Genomic DNA, 21,387 nt, shown 5'->3' with positions numbered 1-21,387 from the left:
TCCTGACACAAAGCATACACAAAGTACGCTGGGGTGTGATGGATCAAGTCCCATCCATCGTTATCTCAGGAATCAGTTCATACAATCTTTCAGCTGTTTAGCAAGCTTATCGGCTTATTCTAAAACTAATTTGTTCCTACTGTTGATTTTAGAATTTTAATTTTTGAGTGCTTAGAATCATCTTCTGCTTTCCAGTGTAAATTATTTCATTATAAACTTATACCCACCTAGAGGCAGCAGTCTGAATATCGCTTTTCCTTGTCTGCATTTATTTTCATAATGTAGTTATAGAGAGCAATCATACCCCTTTTAACCTTCATTTTGCTAGGCTAAACAAGCCAAGTTCCTTTAGCCTCCTCTCAAAACAGATCAATTCCTCCAAGGTAGCATAGCAACTGATTTACTGAAGTTCAGACAGACAAGATCTAGAAAATTTTCCTTGTCTATCTTGAAATTTCATTCTTAATTGGCACAAAGATTCATCACAAAAATACTCCTTAAGAATCCTGAGCACTTGCTGTAATATAATAATGCAGACATAGTACAGTTAGAATACCCATTATATACTAAATGATGAGAACATATAAACTACTTTTATTCCTCACAGCAGCTCAGCATTTATGAATGGCACTGAATGACCTTCAGAGTTTCATGCAGTGATTCAAAAATGTTATTTTTTGCTAACAACATGCATAATGCCTGCCCTATGATGACCTCTATCTGACAAAATTGATTCCAGCATCTGTTGTTTCCAAACAACATGGAACGTGGTTTACACTTTGGACAGGGATCATTTTAACATACAAAATAATGACATAGAGTATAGGAGACCAGAGTTGGAAAGTGAATTTGTGGACATACTATATATCAATACCACCACCACCAAGATGTAAACCAGCTGTGCCTGCATTAAACACAATTCCTAGATAATATGAGTCTTGAAGGAACACTTTCTTTTTCTCTAGCGAAAATATAGCCTCATCACAGGTATTTATAACCTGATCCAAAAAAATCACTAACATAATGGAAGAAAGCCTCCTGACTTCATGAGGCTTTGAATCTGAAACAGAATTTTAGACTGTCTGACAAGGCCACATCTTAATGTTTCCAGAATCTCAACACAATGACATGTGCCTTTCCTATAGGAAATGACATGAAGTCTCACTGAATCTGTCCTTCCTTTCACCGAAATAGCATTTTGGGTGTCTGTTTGGACATTCCGAACTTGCTTTAAACCTTTTCGGTTTCTATTTTTGTAGCTACAAAAAATAGGGCATGCAGCTCTGCTAAGGAACAGTCTGACATTGAGTGACTGATAAGCCTTCCATAGCAAAGACCAGAAGAGATGCTACATCTCAAATCTCAGAGTAGGTCCATCTCCAGTCATCTTCACCCTCCAGCAAGGAAATGAGGGGAAAGTAACCCACGGCAGTATCTCATTGACTCATTGGATTAAATGTCTCGGCAGTGACCCACAGTGTTCTGAATCATTTTAACAGCATAAACTAAAGACACACAGGCAAAGGAAACTTTGTATTGAAATAAAAACAACAAGGAGTTAAGACAGAGACAAAAAACAGATGGGTTGACGAGGACAGCAGTGTGAAGAGCAGGTGGACAGTTATACCCACAAGCTAAACAACCTTGACAAGCAAACAGCAGCTTTGCCACCTTTTTTGGCAACATCTTGGTCCAATACTATTATTAAAGCTAGTTAAAGGAAAGCTCTATTCTGAGCATAGAATATATGAAAACAAAGTCCTGTGGCATTTGCTTTATGTTCTTCAGCTCACCCAGCTTCAGTGTTTAAAATTCCTGTTCCTAATTATTTTGTTAAGAATTACAGTAAACTGGATTCTTCTCTCTTGTATTTATCAATAGAGCTACTTCTTAATTCCTAATCAGTGTCTCCACAACCAGTGAAAGTCAACAGCTTTGTACAGTTTCTGTCAAAGGCAAAGCTTGTCTAGAAGGACTTTTAGTCAGTGAGGACACAAGTGAAAAGCAAGGCTACATAATCACTTACCAAAAAAACTCCATTTCTAGGGCTGTCGACTAATGACACCAAAGAAAATACATTGGGTTTTTTACTTTTAGGCCAAGTACTTATGACAGAGATTACACAACTCATATACATGGAACATGCCAGCACAGTCTTTTAAGTGCACTTTTCAGCGTGGCAATCATTTAAATAATTACTACTGGAGAAAAGTAATACAATTCATGTGTACATAGACATACCTCAAATAATACATTTTAATTGAACTTGTAATTCTCCTAGTCTTAAGTCATTATTTTTGTATTTCATAATACAAAGTTCTAATTTTGGATATTGCTTATAAGCCTAACATTCAGACAATATGACTGAAATGCTGACAGTGCCTAAGAATCACTTCTGAATATTTCACATGTCATCTCTCTAGCTGTTTTGGTCTTGAGTAGTGTTCAATAAAGTCTCAATATTCTTCATATGATTAATCACAACCCCTGAGTTTGCTACTTGACTCAAAAAAGTCTAAAAAATTCTGAAGGCTGATTAATAAAACATTTAACAGTTACCATGAGCCTTACTCAACTAAGCATTTAATGTTCTGCTCATAAATGTATATAAGTAAAGCAGCCATAGCAGGGCTTTCTTCCATAAACAGAGAACTCAAAAGCACCAGGGGGGAGCAAGAATCTTCACTATTTCATAATTCAGATAGCAAATTTATAGTGTACTCCAAGCCACGACTCATGAACATTCACATTTCTCACCCACTTCCACAGAAACAGAAGATATGAACACTATCATCCTACAGGACAAATAAAACTACTGAAGAATTTTTTTTTTAATAGTCCTAGCCCTGCTTTCTGTGATTGTCTTCCCTCAGCTTTTCCTGCTGCTGTACATCCTCAAAAACCTTCTTGAAGCAGCATCTGGGGTTCCCTCCAGTCCTCTGCTACCTGCCAAATCTTCTCTAGTTATTCAAAGACTCAATTTTTCCACCCTTTCTCTTCAATGCTGTATATATAAACTGTATTCTTGGCAGAGACCTCTGCAAAAATGGTCAACCATCAAATAAAATGAAGAAGTGTGGGAGGAAAAAAATCTGTCTGCTAACAGTCTGATCAACAACTTGTTATCAGAAACAGAAAAACATCACAACTCAGGAAGCCCTTTTGCTTCTCCAGGTTTTGTAGACCTGATCATTAGCAAAAAGCCCCCTAATAAGTATCTGTATCTCCATTTTCCAAATAAGATCCACACAAAACTTGGAACTACATTGCAGATCATAGCAGGAATTCATTACAAGAAAAACAAGGAAAACAAGTCTAGTTATGTTATTCATTTTTCAAATCATGTGACTTCAGAAATATTTCTACACTTTTTTTTTTTTTTTTTTTTTTTTTTTTTTTTTTTTAAAATATATTGCAGTAGCTTGTTTTGCTTAAGTAACAATGTATAGACAGATACCTTCTCCTCATCTGACTACCAGTATTTGACTTAGCTCAAATGTTTTTTCGGCAAGGACATTTGAAGATAACTCTTTCTTTATGCTTAGTGACAAGATAAGCAGCATTAGTAAAATTAGCAGCATGTGAACATGAACACTCACTGATGCAGACAGTCCCATCTCAGTAATAGCTTTAAGTTTTCAGGTCATCCGAGTCAAGGCCAAACTCAGTGCTCAGCTTAGTGGTCCTATAAATACAGCTAGCATTTATTTTGATCAGAAATAAGCAATTTAGCTAAGAAAATCCAGAATCCAAACTGAATTTTCAGAATTTAATTTTTATTTAGAACAATAACTCCAACAGAAGGTATTTTCTTACTGAACTCGTAAGCAGGGACATTTGGCACATCACAACATTCATTTTAAGGAATCTGGAAGCCTGCTTCTGTGCAAGAAAATATAGGCACTGCAAAAATGCTTCTGAACAGCCTCGCATTTAAAACTAAGAGAAAGCCACAAGGGCTGCCTCTTTGGAAGGGAATGAACCTATCATTATTTAGATGACCAATGATCATTTCTCTCTCGTGCCCTTAAGGGTCATTCTGCTGACAGCTCTAAAAGATTAACTCCTCAGGTTTAAATTTCTTTTCTGTTTTTCAAAATAGAACAGAAGGAAAAGAAACTGTGAAGGATTTGGGGAAGTCAGGGGGCTAAACTTTACGACGGAGAACAAACAATCTGAAAATTAAGTATACTGCAGAAAGCATCTACTGACACACAAATGTCAACCCATTCCTGCTTGCACAAACATTCAAACACTCAGTCTTCTCTTAAAATACATATATTGGCTTTTGTACATTCATATGTAACTGCAGCAATAAAGGGAAGGATTGTTTTTCAGCTGCACTTGTCTTTTTTTTTTTTTTTTAAGCTTGACACAGAAACTTTAGCACATTAATTTAGAAAACCTGGACACGTCTTATATGGATAACTGTGGATTGCAAAAGCAAGAAAGGATGTTTAAAATGATAGAAATTTCATATGCAACAACACGTCTTATTATTTATAATCAAAACCAGTTACTTGGCATTTAAAACTTTGATGCCTGCAGTCTGTCCTCCCTCAAAAAAGAGGGCTTTCTCCCAGACTGCACTGAAAAAAGCCAAAAGAGAGCAAGGAAGGTCACTGGCTTTATAATGGTCACAGCCACACATATTTAATGATAAATGAGAGTGAAAACTATTTTACTTTTGCTGACAAACCTTGGTTTCCCTTTCATAGCAAGTCTTTCATCCAAACAAGTCTTAAGGACTCTTTTGAAGCTAAAATTTTAAGAAACACAAGTTTGTGCAGGCTACCAGTCCTTACTTGTAGTGACATAAGCAGCTGTTTTTGAGAGAGTAAGGGATTTCGGAACTGTCTAGATTGAGAAGAATCTCAGCACTTGGAACAAACATTAGAAATGGCTGTGTGCTAAACATCTGATTATGTGAACAAAGAATATCCAGGTTTCAAAAATAAAGTTTTCATTGGTTTTGACAAAGTAATGAAATCTCATCATTTCAGTGTAGTTTATTAGGAGGACTGGGGATATAAATTTAAAAAATAATGTCTCAAAGCTAAGAAGTTTCATTATTTTCTTTAAAACTGAGTAAACTAGAGTTTTGGCATATGAATTAAAAAGCGTGGTACAGGAGGTATTGCTTTTTATACACGCACAGGTATGAAAGTTAACCAATGTTAATTATCACATCTTTTAATGTGGTGCCATAGACAGCCATGGCATTCTAAAATGTGTATTTGTTCAAACAAGTACCTGCCCTGAGGAGCTAACAACTTATGTTGGGCAGATACTATAGATGAGCTACAGAGGTGTGACCAGAGAGCAGTAGATTATATACAGCAAAAGGCTCTGAAAAACAGGCACAAATCTTGGAAGATAAAAATCCATTATTCCACAGAAGTAATTACTTCAAGCTATACTTTTAATACTACTTTTTCTTGCCCAGGGATGATTCTGCAGCAAGCAGTAAAAGGAAAAAGGCTTAAGAACAAGAGCCTCCCCTTTGAAACTGAATTTAATACTGTGAAATGCCATGCATCTTGTACATGACCCAGGCATTTTTCTGTTAAGCATTCACACACTGGAGAGTTTTGAAAAGAGCCTGGTCAATTAAGTATAAACACACTAACTTTGTCCTTTCTGAAAAATAAATATACTGCAGCAAGAATACAATAGTCAAATCTCACCTGCAGAGTACCTGAATGCATAGCATGACAGAAGGCAACCCTGCCTTTCAACAAGCCTACTCAGCACAAATTGAATTAGTCATCCTGACTACTCTGTACACCTGAGTGTACAGATACTGTACACCAAAATAATAATCATGAGCAGCAGGATGGTAACTGTGCACAATGTAACCCATGAAAATGCACACTTATACCACTTAGAATCTTTCACGGGTCCCAAACAAAATTTAGAAATATGCATTGCAGACAGCCTGCTGAGATTTTAAACATCAAGCATTGCAAAAATGAAAACTGAATTATCTTTCATGCAATTTCTTTGTGCTCAGTATTGACTCATAACATCTGCCTCTAAGATAAATATTCTCCACTGCTGCTACTTAAAAGAAGCAAATTCTCTGGAAATTTTAGCTTATTACACAATGTGAAGGGGAAGTGGCTGATGCCTGGCAAAGCAGGCAAGTTGCAGCAAATGACAGAATAATCTTGCCTGCACGCACCCTCTTCATAATGCTACATATTCCTTCAGCTTTTTAAGTTAAACACTCTTGAGATCTTCCTCTTCAAGCAATTTTTCTTTTCTGTGCCCTTTACCCTGATTACGGCAGGTACTTCTTACTTCTTAACTGACAGTTCTCAATCTACATCCAAAAACATTTCAGGCTGATATAGACCTTCTTCGCATGGAAACATCTGTAGATGAATGTCACCCAAATGATGGCATTATATTAAGCAATTAAAAGACACTGTTGCTTTGGCTGAAACAAGCCTCCTTTTGAAAAGTATGGCTACTGATTTCTGGTTTGTATAGTTTATAGCAAATAACTTATTTTCTTTGGAACAAAAGAAAATAAGAACAAAAATAGAACAAAACTTGCCTTCACCATGAAATATTTGTGTTATAAAAGTAAAACAGAATGAGTACATATTTTGTTGTTACTGCAACGTAGTTGAAATTGTATATCTCCAAACAATACACACTTGTGATTCTGATTTTATGCCACATACTTTGCACATTTGAAGCACTAACCACCTGTGAAAATAAATTCTAGGAAATCCAAAAGGCACAATATTTTGTGATATCTCCAGCTTTTCCACAAATTTGTAGTATTCCTAACCTCATTCAGTTGACATATCTATACACAAACATTCAGACCACGTTTGAAGTATCCAGTGAGCACAAAAACCTATGTATCTTTCATATCTGACCTCACTGTCTTCATTTAGAAGTTACCCTTTCTTTTCTAGCAATCAGAAATTATCTACTACTCTGATACACTAAAGTTGCTGCAAACTTACTCCATTTTTATCTAAGAAAAATATTTTCAATTTCGAGTACAAATTTTAATAACTGTTTAAAAAATTAAATGGCTTAATTTTTTATGTTTACATATAAATAAGTCCACCTGAAGATGGATCACAAGATGAGTAGGCAGTAAAAAGGTGTTGTTTTAAAGATAACAATGAAAACATACAACAAAATCATCCATGATCACTTGAACTTTTTTGCAAACTCAAGAGGTTAATGGCCCCCTGTCAAGAAATCTATCCTACCATAATAATCAGGCTCCATCTTAAAACCTTTTTGTTTCTTTCTCTCCTCCACAAGAAAACTCTCATATATGCATCTTCCCAACAGGAAAGGTTCTCCTATTTCTGCTTCCCAGTCTCAATGCAGATTATGCTCTCCAGCAGTGAGTAATTTGTTAGGATACAACCAATACCTGAAAGCAATAAAGGACATAAACTGATGTTTCATTTAGTCCAGGATTAGTGTATTCTGTTATATCCCCACTGACTGTGCAGCTTCAGGACTGAGCCGGTGCAGCTTCAGCAACCCAATCAGAAAGAAAATCACTTATTTCCTTGTCACTGCCACCACCACTGCCTCCTATGACCAGATTTCCATTATCTCACTGAAGTGACTAAACCCTGTGACTGGATGATCATTAGATTCAAAAGAAAGGGCAGTGAGGGAACGCCTGGGTGGGAGAAAGCACCACACCTTGTGGCAACAGCCTGCAGTTACATCAAAGAATCACCAGAGATCAAACTGACACCAGCGGAACACTCAGAGTTGGTTCTTTCTCCCGAAAATACTGCCTGGACAAAGAATACCCTTACGCACTCAAATCCCAGCATCAGCTCTTTGAGATTAGTTGATCATTCGATGTTTCTCAGATGCCACAGCCACATGCAGAGCGATGTACAATTACAGGATTTAAATCAATACCACCAGACAAACAACAAAACCAGCACAAAATGCACAAGAGCAGTCAGAGATTTAAGTCTCCACCATTATGTCTCATACGCTTTGCCTTTTAGAGCCATCTGCTTTATTTATACTCTCTTCTCCCTGTGATCAAGCGAAAAAAGGGGGAGGGAAGAAACTATCAGGCAACCTGGAGGGTCTTACAGTAAAAAAATTCCAAATGTTTAAATTGTTAATGTTGTGGCATTCAGTGTAATCCACTCCACTAAAATGATCACTGCTCGTTGCAAGATGACTGCTAGTGCCAGGGATGAGCTGTTATTCTGGAAGGAAAGCTGTGAACCATCCATGCAGCACTTGTTGTATCATACCTCATGCAATTTGCTGCTGTCAAATCCAATTAAGGAAAAAATCCAAGAACAGTAAACACGCTGCTTTATCATCTGAACTAAAAGACATAGTGCCTCATGCTCTCTCCTCACCCCACATCTCCGATTCCAATTGGGCTGGTTAAAGAATAACCTCTAAGGTTAGTGGGACTGAGGCATGTTTTCAAGGTATCAGATAATGAAGTTACTATTTAATTCCCTGTTACACACTAAAGTTTAAGAAATGCAAGTCACAGAAGGTGCAAGACCGAAGATGTTTTCTTTTTATCTGCAGGTCAGCAAGAGCAGCAACAAGGGCTGAGCTCAAGTGATTTACCTCAATCCCTTATAAAGGTATCTTAGTTTTTCCTGGGTAAACCGCATCAAAGTGTTAAAATAACTGTGTTGCATGAATTGATTCTACTGAAAAAAAAAAATCAGATCAAATTTTTAACCTGTCACTATGTGAAAACACCAAGTACTAAATAAATTCAAATCTGAAATTGCTGAGTTGTTTCATTACGATCTGCAACCTATTTCTTCAAAAAGCTTCAGTACCACAGAAGCAGGAGGTGAAGTTTGAAAGCAATATTTTAAAGAAGCTCATCTGTAATCAGTAGATGTCACAACACAGGTATCTGACGATTGTATGAGGCAGACTGGTAAATTCGACCATAAAAATAGGATTTGTAAATATATGGATAAACATAATGTAGAGACTAAAAATACTTTTTAAAGGAAATTTGGGGATATTGTTTAGAGTTCTTTGAAGTAGACAATGAACATGAGGATCAAGATTACATATTAATATGGATTAGCAACGTAATTTTAACATGACCCACCATGAGGCTCTCTTTCAGTTTTCATGATACAAGAGGCAAAGTTCTCTCCAGACAAATACACAGCAAAAGGACAGAAGTAAATGGTTAAAACAGTAATATTTTTTTTCAAATAGAAAGTGGTTTCCAAAAGGGTCATCCAAAGGAATCCATGCTTGGACTTGGGTTGTTCAAAAAATTAATTTGCAGTATTGAAACTGAAGTAAAAGTGGATTGGGTCTTGTAGACAGTGCAAAATTATTTCTTTAAGAATAACATTACTTGCAAAGAACTGAAGGAAGATTTCATCAACTGAAGTGCCTGTACAAGTCACAGAATAGCTTTGGCTGGAAGAACGTTTGGAGGTCATTTGATCGTAACTTCCTGTGAGGTGTAACTTAACAAATACAAAGTAACGTATGGGTTGAACATTCATACAGGATGGTGGACACTAAAACAGCTACCATCATACAGACCACAGATCTCAAAGTAATTACTATGTATACTTTAAAATTGGTTCTTTAAAATCATAATCTATTTCTGCTGTGTACCAATACTAAGAAATTTCTCAGAGCAGACCAGCAACTAGAAAGACCAATGGACATATCTAAAAGCTTCTGCATAAGGAGAATAAGGCAGAGAATGGTTTTTCAGGCTAAGAGATTACTAGAGGGGATATGACAGAGAGAACTCACAAGTGGCATAAAGACAGTGGCCAGAGAAGAATTATTAATTACTTCTTCATTTATATTCACTTTCTTGATTCAAAAATAGGAGGCAGCAAACTAAAAGGCAGCAGGTTTAAAACAAACCAAAAGAAGTATTTCATTCACAGAACTAATGATGAAAGTAACAGCTAAAGGACCAAGATTTTAGCACCAAGATTTTAGATTGTCTCAAGAAGTGGTAAAGAAAATATGTGGAAGAAAAATTAAGAGCTAAGAAACAAAAACACAAGGTACTGGGGGAAGTACCACAACATCTCGCCCCATATTCTATCCTCAAGCACCCATTTAATTAGCTGCTGTTGAAGCAGAGATCCTGGGCTGGCTTCCTCAGCCTCACTGTTCTCTTCTCTGGGAAGCTCAAAGAGGTGAGCAGATTAAAAACTCTCCTGGAAAAGCAGCATCGGTTTCTCAGGCTCTCGCCTGTGGCCCCTTTTACCAAGCTGTAAAACCGTCCTCAGGCAGAGGCAGTTCTGGGAGCTTCTCTGCTGTGAATTTCCAGCAGTCTTTTTTCTCCCATGGGATGGCTGCATTCAGTTTTACAATGTTTCCCAAATTCTTTGTGTGAGAATTACTTTGAAGTAGTGATCAAATACTGATTTAGTTAAATGAGTGAGCCACAAAAAAAGAAACCATATGCTTTAGACTACCGTTAAAATTCAATAACTTTTGACTATTTTTAATCATTCATTGCCTTATTATCTTTGTTTTGCTTTCTGAGAATGACAGTACGCTGAAGATTAAAATCAGATATGAAAATAGGTGGGTAAAAGCAATATTCCTTTTGAAGACAAATAAGAGATTCTTAAATCCCAATAAACCTCAGGAAAATACTATGCAATTCCCTTCTATGTGCCATGGTAACTAAAGGCAACTTTGGACCGTATGACTTCTGCACAGGCCTTTCCTTTTTTTTCTTTTTTAACAGTACTGTTCTATTTTTTTTGTGTAAAAAGCAGAACAGTTTTTGTTTTATTGATCACACTTGTATGCCCCTTTTGTCCACTTCTACCTTAATCTTTTCCTTTTTCCTGCCTGCAAAATCCATTGTATTTATAGTTACCCGTAAACAGGTATGTTTTGCTTAGAACAGTCCATGTTGAGAGTTTTTTTTATGCGGGAAAATAGGAAGATACTGTGGGATTTTTAACCCACCCCACCTTAAAAAAATACACTGAGCATGTATTAAAGACCATTATTTCTCTAAGAAGAAAAATAAAATGTTGGTTGCTCAAGATACAGACAGTCCCAAAAACACATCTAATAAGACAAAAGAGCCTAAATTACTCAACTACTAACTAATCTTGCAATCCAACCAAACTAGGATGAAAGAGTTTGACAAAATAAATATATTTCACCCTTTGGCATCTGGGTCTTCTGATGTTTAATTAAAAGAAAAGGCTAACGGCTATGTTCTTCTCTGAATGTTAGCTCACTGCTGAGATGCCAAAGGGACAGGCAGTTTTCAAAACACCTCTCCCTAACAGGAATTTTTAAATTATTTTAATTTTAAAATAATTTTAATTTAAAATACAACAACCCAAATAAAAATCATTAAACTACATTTGAAATGCTTCATTGGAAGACAAAACTCTGGTTTGCCTTCCAGAAATGCATTAGTGGAAAATTTCTTGGTACAAAACATTAGACATGTTCTTTCTTGTATCACAACAAAGATGAATTCACTATTTTGGGAAGGACCAATAGCTCAGCACACAGTGTTAGTGCTGCAGTAAAAAGAAAAAAAAAGGCAGGGTGGGGGGGGGAAGGAAATATCCTGAATGTAATATGTATTTTTAATAAATATGTGTGACAAATTAACTTGATCTCACAAATGAGATGACACAATTCAGTGTCTCTCTGAATTCACTGTTGCTGAGGTCCACCTGGATGAAGCTGTACCATTAACCACTCCTAAGAACGTGGCAACTCTGGTCTGAAATGCCAACACTGTCCCAGACACATGATGTAAAACATGTCAAAACATGTTTATTAATACTAGGAGCCATCCAAGTCCCTGAAGGACTCCAGAATGTTCAGAATTATACAGCACGTCAGCAAGCAATATTGCCTCTACCTGCTCAGGAGCCTTCCTTCTGCAGCATGCGTGCTCCTTACTGCCCTGTTAAACCAGTTCTTGCCTGCAATTCACCTGGATCACACAGATTCCTAGAGACATGCACTGTATTCTTCATAAGCACCCTGAACAACAATGTTTAGATGCTGTGTAGGGAAGGAAAAAGCATCCATAACCCAATAAACCCCTCAAAAGTAAAGTGTATGTGTTCTATATATGCATAATCAAAGCTCATTTTTGGTTCTGTAGCTTAAGACATTACCATGTAGAGCAGTCTTTAGTGACTCAGCAAATCTAATGCTCCACAAACATTACGTAATTATCTCTAGGTAAAACACTGAAAACTATATATACTTTGTTATGACTGTTAATTATTAGACACACTCTACTTCCAAGAGAAGTAGAATTTGAGTCCCTTCAAGTCTCTAAAATAGTAATTTATCTCTCTTGCTTTGTTAAAGCCATAAAAGCTGTACTTTTTAAGCCATGAACTGCATTTTTATCTACTACAGGAAATAGCAAAAACTAAATCAAAAGGCCTTCAACAAGCATGTCATCCTAGTTAGTTTGCATGCAGCAAGTCTCCAAGTCTCCTGGTCAGTGGCAAGATGTGATGAATGTTTTACTACTACGAAAATCATAGAATCATAGAATTATTTCAAGATCGAGTCCAACCATAACCTAACTCTAGCACTAAACCATGTCCCTCGTCTATACACCTTTTAAACACCTCCAGGGATGATGACTCCACCACTTCCCGGGGTAGCCTGTTTCAATGTCCAACAACCCCTTCCATGAGGAATTTTTTCCTAATATCCAATCTGAACCTCCCCTGGCACAACTTGAGGCCATTTCCCCTTGTCCTATCACTTGCTACTTGGGAGAAGAGACCAACACCCTCCGTGCTACAACCTCCTTTCAAATAGTTGTAGATAGTGATAAGGTCTCCCCTCAACCTCCTTTTCTCCAGGCTGAACAGCCCCAGTTCCCTCAGCTGCTCCTCATCAGACTTGTGCTCCAGACCCCCTTCGTCACCTCCTCTGCACTCTCTCTAGTATTTCAATGTCTTTCTTGTAGTGAGTGGCTCAAAACTGAACACAGTATTCAAGGCGTGGCCTCACCAGTGCTGAGTACAGGGGGATGATTGCTTCCCTAGTCCTGCTGGCCAGACTATTCCTGATACAAGCCAGGTTGCTGGGCACACTGCTGGCTCATATTCAGCCAACTGTCAATCAACACCTGGGGAACACCACTCATGACCAGCTGCCAACTGGATTTGACTCCATTCACCATCATTTGGGCCCAGCCCTCCAGCCAGTTCTTTGTCCATTGCAGAGTACGCCTGTCCAGGCCGTGGGCTATCAGCTTCTCCAGAAGAATGCTGTGGGATTTGGTGTTGAAAAGTCTTACTGAAGTCTAAGTACCCAGCATCCACAGCTTTTCCCTCATCAACTAGACGGGTCACCTTGTTGTAGAAGGAGATCAGGATGGTCAAACAGGACCTGCCTTTCATAAATGCATGTTGACTGGGCCTGATCATTTGTTTTTCTTGTATGTGCCATGTGATGTCACTCAGGATGATCTGCTCCATGACCTTTCCTGACACTGAAGTTAGACTGACAGGTCTGCAGTTCCCCAGATCCTCCTTCTGGCCCTTCTTGTAGATGGGCATCACGTTACCTAACTTTCAGTCAACTGGGACCTCCGCAGTTATAGCCAGGATTGCTGGTAGATAATAGAAAGTGGCTCAGTGATCACCTCCGCCAGCTCGCTCAGCACCCTTGGGCGCATCCCATCTGGCCCCACAGACTTGTGGGTGTCCAAGTGGTGTAGCAGGTCACTAACCATTTCCGCTTGGATTATTGGGGCTTCATTCTGTTCCACATCCCTGCCTTCTGGCTCAGGGAGCTGGATACCTAGAACTGGTCTGACCATTAAAGACTGAGGCAAAGGAGGCATTTGGTACCTCCACCTTTCCCTCATCTTCTGTCACTTCTGTAACATCCTTAGATTATTCATTTCCAGTAAGTAGTGGGAAAGACCTCAAACTTGCCAAACAAACTCTTCACTAAAGGAAGTCTTGTGAAACATTTTTCCTCCCTCCAGTACTCCTTCAGGCTTTCCCTGATTAACAGTCAGCTGCTCCTTCATGTACACATTCATTTAGACCAGCTCATTACATTAGATGTAAACATCATCTAAAGCTGAAAAGAACGTTTCATGTATACTCTAGTACTTCAGTCCATGCTGTCACATCAACTCCCCCGGAAGTATTTCATAGGTATTTAACAGAGAAAGAAATAAGCCTGCAGGGCTCTGAACAAGGTCCTGAGGAAAGATGCAGAAACAACAGGCCTTTAATGGTTTCCTCTACTCAGTCAGAAAGGAGAGACAAGAACAATTGAAAGAGGATTGCTATTTGCTCCTACATTTTATTGAAAGGAAAAATAATTAGCTAACACTACTGAAGGTCTCAGAAAAATACATACCAATGTATTTCTTGATTCTATACACAGGAACTCCTTCACTAAAGCAAAAATGATACCTTGGTCTAATCCATCTTAATGAAGGTAGTCATAATAAGGAGACACTATGAGAGAAAACAGTCAGCTCCTCACTTCTCATGAGAAAAATAAATACTGGGGACTTGTTTAATACTGACTTTCCATTTTTGGCAGACCTTTTTCTGTGGCTTAAAACCAAGATAAATTCTTGTTCTCAACAATGATATTGACAGTCAGGTAGTAATGGACCACCAGAGATCAATCCAGCCACAGGTAGCTGCCCCCACTGCTGAAACGGAGAAAAATTCCTGAATACCAGTTTTTCAGTGCTGGGCTTCATGTTGCAGAAGATTGTATCTTCTTATCCAAGAAAATGGCTATTGTCTATACTGGACTAAATGAGAAAGACAACAGTCAATCAGGACTACCAAGAACTTGCCTGGATAGTTCATATGACAATTAAATGAGACATATGATTTAAATTCTCACTTAAAGACAGTAGTTTTATGTATAACAAACACATGCTTATCAAAGAACTATATGCAGGCTAGAGTATCCCAGCATTTGAATTTGGGCCAGATTTTGCTTTTGGCTGGGCATATGGTTGGAATGGCACTGAAGTGGAAATCGGAGTTAGACTTGCATATCACAGAGCACACAATGTCACAATTTGTTGAAGTATCTCACAGTCCAATATACCTAATTCTTCACTGAAAAAGGAGTTTTAAGTGTCAATATTAGACTATCATCTAATTTTTACTATGAAGACAAGATGCAATCATTAGCACAATACACAAACAACTGAATATTGTTTCATTGCTAAGTAATCAAACACATAGCAATGCCACAACATAGATAAAAGATTATACAATCAAATTTCAACAAAATATCAAGCACGCGGTAGCTCATTTCCCCACTATATCTAATAAAACACACATATCTCAAATACTGTACTTCTCCCTGCACATTTTTTAACATATATACTTGAGGCCATAATCCCAGTTATTTTCTTCAGATCCTTTTCTTTATAATCTGTGTAAAATCAATATTACAGGATTGCTTCACAAAGTATGGACCAGACACCAACCAGAAATACAAACACCTCTTTTTAAAATTACTGTTTGAACTTTGAATTCCAAGACTGAAAAACAGTTTTGTCCAAGCCATTTAATTGCTTACAGTACCTGTTAACATCACAGCCTCCCAAGAAAACCCAGTCAATATCTTATGATTTTTGAAGGGAAAATACCTGTAGGTTCTGTCTTTCAGTTCAGAACTAAGGTTTTTCTAAACTTTAATCCATGCTTATAAAGAGATCAGCTATTTAAGAAGTCAGAACATGCTCAATGACATTCTTTCACAGATCAAATTTTGAGTTGACTCTGCAATGAACCTTGAATATAAGGTTTCTAACGTTCTATTTTTTCTAAGTTTATCCTTCCGATATGAAATATACTTTCACACTGTTAGAGATTAAAGTTCCGATGTTTATATTAGCAGAAGTGTTTAGGGTAGAGCTAGTTATAAAATCACCAAGCTGTGAATATATTACATTTAGACTCTTTATACTGTTAAAAAAATAAAAAAAAGATAGCAAACATACACTGTATTATTCCAATAGCTGAGAAAGAAAATAATTCTTACTCTTATTAAAAAACATACAAAATTATTTCTATTAAAAACAATGATGGGATTATATCATCTTTCAAGAAAACACACAGTCTTAATTTATGCTTATGAATATATGTATGAATGGTCCATTTATCACTTAAATCAATAGTGCAAATCATATACTAAAAATTAAACACCTGCATGAAAGTTTTCATGACATTCCTTACACAAGGAAAAAAACATATAATCATCACTATAGGCAAAAACTGACACCGATCTAATCACTTCTCAAACACATTTAAGAAGAATCATATTGTTCCACAGTAACATGCAAATTCTAGTTTTTCCTGGGTTTATAGTTGCAGATAATTTACAGGTTTATTCTTTTAATGGTTTTTATTATCTGATGATTAATCCAAAGAAAGCTTATCTAAAACCTGTCCCCCATTAAAACTTAGTGGGTGGAGCAATTCAGGAGACTATCTGCACCTGGACCACAGGCTGAAGTCATAGTACACAGCATAAAGACAAAGTCATAGTTTCTTTTACTTTCTAATTTGTTCTTCGCTCATGTACTTTCTACACACATTTCTCATGACTGTTATATTTCCCAGGAATTTCTCTAATTTATCATCCATTAATCACTTTTCCTTCAACTGTTCTTTCTTATTCAGCACAGAGCAAATTTAGAGGGTGAAACAGTCACTGTCAAAACTTTAAACCAAATTTCAAACAAAATCAAATGAAATAGCCATGAACAACTTCTTGATTTTAGGCTGCTTCAGCTAAATAGGTTCCTCCATCAATGAGCTTTACCAGCAGAGGACAAGAGATATTTTAATCCAGTATCCTGACATTGTTTTGTTTAGAGCATCCATCTACTTGCCGTATTTCTCATCACACTTACTTGATTTTTCATTCAGGGCTACGTTGTGCCAGTAAAACTCGTATTTGGCTCTAACAAGCATAAAAAGAGAAGCACAATGCTTCCCACATTCATTATTCTTTACTAAAATAGCCAAAGAGACGAGACAGAACATGATGTTGAAAAGTTTGTGCTAAAGTATTTGCAGCTCAAATAATTGTTTTTACTGCCAATACTAAGCCCCATCAATATTTAGACACTGCAGGTGCTTCAGCACCGCAACATGCAACACAACTAGCAGAAGCATATTAAACCTCCTAAAGACAAATACATCAACAGAGTTTTGGTTTGTTTTGTGTTTTGTTTTGTTTTTTTTTTTTTTTTAATGACACCACATTAAGATTTAAATGTTACCTCTGACTCCAACTACCTCTCCCAGCAAAAAGAGCACCACGGTGCTAGGATTTCCAGAGATTTATATGCCCATGTTCTTGAAAAGTTCTTAGGATCAATGCAGTAATGTATGCCTGAAATAACTGATCCCTTACAAATATTGCTCTCTGGACAGCATCTTCTGTCTCTCAAGGCAATATGCAATCTGAGGAGCAACATTACCTAGAATAGGCAAAAGAGATGCCAAGAGTTTACCAAGATATTCATGTCTTTAAATGTTATCTCCACCAAGTTACCCCAGGACTCAGAATGCATCTGCTGACAAAATGCAAATAAGAAAAGCTGACTTCATTTGAAAACTGACCAAGAGCATGTTAGTATGCAATTTAAAAAAATATATATTTGTTTAATAAAATATGTCAGAAGCGATTCTGTAAGACAGTCTTCTGCAACAGTATCTCTAATAAAGGGACCTAAACAAAACATGCAGATGTTCTGCATTTCTACCAGCTTTCAAAAATACAATGGGGACCGTGAACTTTACTCAGTAAGACTACCCCAACAACTCAAAGAACTGTGCAGGTAAATGGCGCTGGGGGACACCATATTTTGGGCATTGGTTTCATACAGCTTTTAAATATCTATTTAATTCAATGACAGCTCTGGTGATTTGAATGGTACTTGGTCTTCAATAAAAATTAAAGCATCCTTGTATATAAAGATCATGTAAATACTTCTATCAGATTCAACAGTACGCAAAGCCACCAGTATACTCAAAAGGTTCTCAAAGCTAAATTACTTAACCTTTTAGGAATCTACATGAGAAAGCTAGGTTTAAAGATCCTGACCTAAAAGGACTACTCTGCAAGCACACATTACACTTCACTCTAACATATACCACTGAATAGGAAGAATTCAAACAGTCCCACTTGGAAGAAGTATTCTAAGTATTCTCATCTCCTTCTGCCTTATTTGATATTCTTGATGTTTCCCCCACTGACTGTATTAATTTTCAGAGTTACAGTTTTCTTTATTTTTCTTTAATAAATTCAGTCAACAATACACAGAACAATTGAGGAGTATCATGAAGCAATTTTTCTTTTGCTAGAGGGAACAAAGTGATGATACGTGTTCCAAAACATGTCAAAGGTACGTGAGTAAGAAAGGTGTGGTCTGCTTCAGCTAGTTACAACATTTAGAATTTCAGAGCCAAGGCAGCTGCAGTGCTAGTGGCACAACCAGAATTCCTACTTTTCAAAAAGTGCTTAGCTCTGCCAGGCTGTAATGTGGTGTATAGAATTGCCATACTGTTTAATGTTTGACTCCAACTATTCTCAGGTGTCCACATCTAGAAATACTTAATAATCCACAGCTTAATTTTAGTCCAAATAATATCTGCATAACAAATCTCCAGTAATTAAACTATACAAGAAACATAAAGGACAGAAATGTAATTAGTGTAAAAAATGACACTAAAAATATCACACAGTTACACTGAAAACCATTGAGTATTTTATATAGACGCATTATGGGTCTCCAGAGGAAACGTTCATCCACTTGAGTACACAGTCTATAAGCAAGCATTTAATCTTATTAGGGGCTGCTGCTGACATGACTCTACAAAAGTATCTACTATAAACTAAGAGGAAGAATAAAATCACTTTGAAATTCTACATAAGAGTGCAATTGTTTTATGATTTTTAGAATAACTACTCATTAAATACAGCTAAGCAATGAGCACCACAACAGTTAAAAGAGTTGGGAATACCCACAAATTTGCAGATCAGAATCACGACTTTATAAGCAAGTGTCTCCTTTTCATCACTTAGTTATTTCTTTTAAAACTGCAGAGTAAAATATGGTAGGTCATGTAAACCAAAATGCCCAGAGGCATTTTTTTGTTCATGTAAAACTGAAGCGCTGCTTAAAAAAAAAAAAAAAAAAAAAAAGGCAAGGAGAGAAAAAGTAGAGTTCAATCAGCTGACCTTATCTTCCTAATCTTTGAAATCACAAAGAGAACAATCACTTTAGATCTTCACAAATTTAACAATAAAATTCTTCACATTGTGTGTATAACAAGTGTGCATAATGCAACTTGATAAAGTGAGTTACAGCTTTTTCACTCTTTTTATGTTTAACTATTAAAAAGTCATGACAAACCTGGGTCCACGTGTCTAGAGTTTCTTCTAATTCCATTTGTTCGTTTCTGCATAGCAAAAATAGAAATCAAGGATATGAATAAACATGTTTTCATGTAGGCACATTGCACTCCCTTCATTCCCACAATCTGCTAGGAAAAGCTTGTTTTCTTAAATTATTTCCCCCAACCATCACAATTATCTTTATCTTGTAGAAAGATCACACTTTAAAAAATTTTCTTAATAACATAGATATTTTTTCATGTATTGCATTTTTTCTCACACTAGGCTCAAAATAATCTTAGTCCATTGAAGGTCTACACATACATCAACATCTGATAGCAAGAAAAAAATGATTTTCAATCATTTAGGAATAGCTGGGAAAAAACTGGAAGAAAAACAAAGTTTGGCATTATCTGTCCCAGATAATGTCCACAAACACAAATTACCAAAGTTGTTTGCATTGCTTTAGTAAGGTAGAAGCTTTCACTACTCCTACTTTGTACTTAAGCAAGCTAGAATTTCCTATCCAACTCTTACATTCCTTACTTTCTGGGCAAGTACTTAAACACATTTAGTAACTTTCCTCCCTCTTTCTTTTAAATTTGGCTGAACCAGAGCTGTGTGAAATCAGAAATTCTCTGTCAAGACTGAGACTTTTTCTTTAATTTTTTAAACTAATTTTATACTCCAAGACACCTAATGTGGATCCCAGAGATCAATGTGAAATAACACACATCTGTGAACTACTGATCTTCTTTTGCAAACTTGTTTTAACTGGTAGCTTGCATGAAGGTTCATGCGTTTATTTATTTTTTAATCAAATCAAGCAGAGAAAAGCACGTTGCATAACAAAGGGAACAATTAGGCTGCTCCGATTTACTTGCAGTTGATATAAGCTGATGCAGGACACACACCAGGCAAGCCAGAAAGCACTACCCTGAGGCACAATCAAATTACTAAGCCTTCTAGCAAGCTGGCAAAATGAAAAGCTTGGTTTAAAGACAGCTTTCAAACTCTATAGAGTGTTTGGACATATTCTTTCTGCACCCCACAATTCTAATCAAAGAAAGGTTCCAAGCTTTGTTTCATCTGCAGTGGAAAGAAGAAAAATTTAAAACTGCTTCTACAATGAAGGTAATATTACTGAATAAGAACAAGAGGCTCAATTCTATTCATTAAAAAAAACAAAAACAAAAAACAATACACTTATCAGCTGTATTGCTGATAAGGATTGACACCGAGTAGTGAGTAACTTCAGATTTGCACAAGAGAGGGAAAGGGGAAGGAGTGGGAAAAGCAAGCACGAAGGAAGATGCAGAAATGTTCAACTGAAATGAAAAAAAAAAACCAACACCAACACAACAATGACAACAACAACAAATTCTGTGACAACCATACACCCCAAGGGACTGCATGGAAAACTATTTTAAGGAAATAATTCTTGAGCTGTAGGAAAACATGATCAATACTCTTAAATTGCAGTACCAGTAGATTTTATTACATTACTGGTATAAAATCCAAATCCACATTTATGAAAATGACAGATCCTCATCTATGCTAAAGTTTCCTTTTACAGAGAGAAATAAAGCAGGTACTTAAATAAGTCCTGGTATAAATGAAGGCAATCCTGACATTTTGGATCAACTCAGTAGTCAATAGCAAATCAATAGGTGCAGCAAGGCAGTCATTTTTTCTTCACAAAAAAGAGTTATGAATCAAACTGGGCAGTGAGAAGCTGAAGGGATTACACACAAGTAGCATATACATATTTTCTTCGTCCAGCTAGCATATGCTCAACACAGCTTTACTTAATCTGGCAACCTCAACCACAAGGCCCAGTAAGCGATCAGTTCATGGCTCTCAGTGCTGCCTGTCAGCTGCAGCACTGGAAAAGCGCTGGGCAAATGGACCTTGCTGTAGTTTCCATCTTTAAGAGTGTGCTTACTCCGTGGGTGTTTCCAGGCAGAGATATGAAGAACTGGGAAGCCC

General features: G+C 36.8%; 1 protein-coding gene across 5 annotated transcripts in view; it reads right to left on the bottom strand.

Moving 5' to 3' along the window:
- Positions 1 to 21,387, bottom strand: part of VAV3 (vav guanine nucleotide exchange factor 3) — a 170,561-nt gene that overhangs the window by 34,014 nt on the left and 115,160 nt on the right. For all 5 annotated transcript variants that reach the window (XM_065072455.1, XM_065072454.1, XM_065072456.1 and 2 more), the window contains one exon: positions 19,418 to 19,463. In XM_065072455.1, coding sequence (XP_064928527.1) covers positions 19,418 to 19,463 — 46 coding nt within the window. The remainder of the gene's footprint in view (positions 1 to 19,417; positions 19,464 to 21,387) is intronic.

This window comes from Columba livia, chromosome 8 (assembly GCF_036013475.1).
Source record: "Columba livia isolate bColLiv1 breed racing homer chromosome 8, bColLiv1.pat.W.v2, whole genome shotgun sequence".
NCBI classification, from domain to species: domain Eukaryota; kingdom Metazoa; phylum Chordata; class Aves; order Columbiformes; family Columbidae; genus Columba; species Columba livia.
The sequence above is the reverse complement of the archived record's forward strand: the minus strand, read 5'-3'. Positions and strand labels throughout refer to the sequence as shown.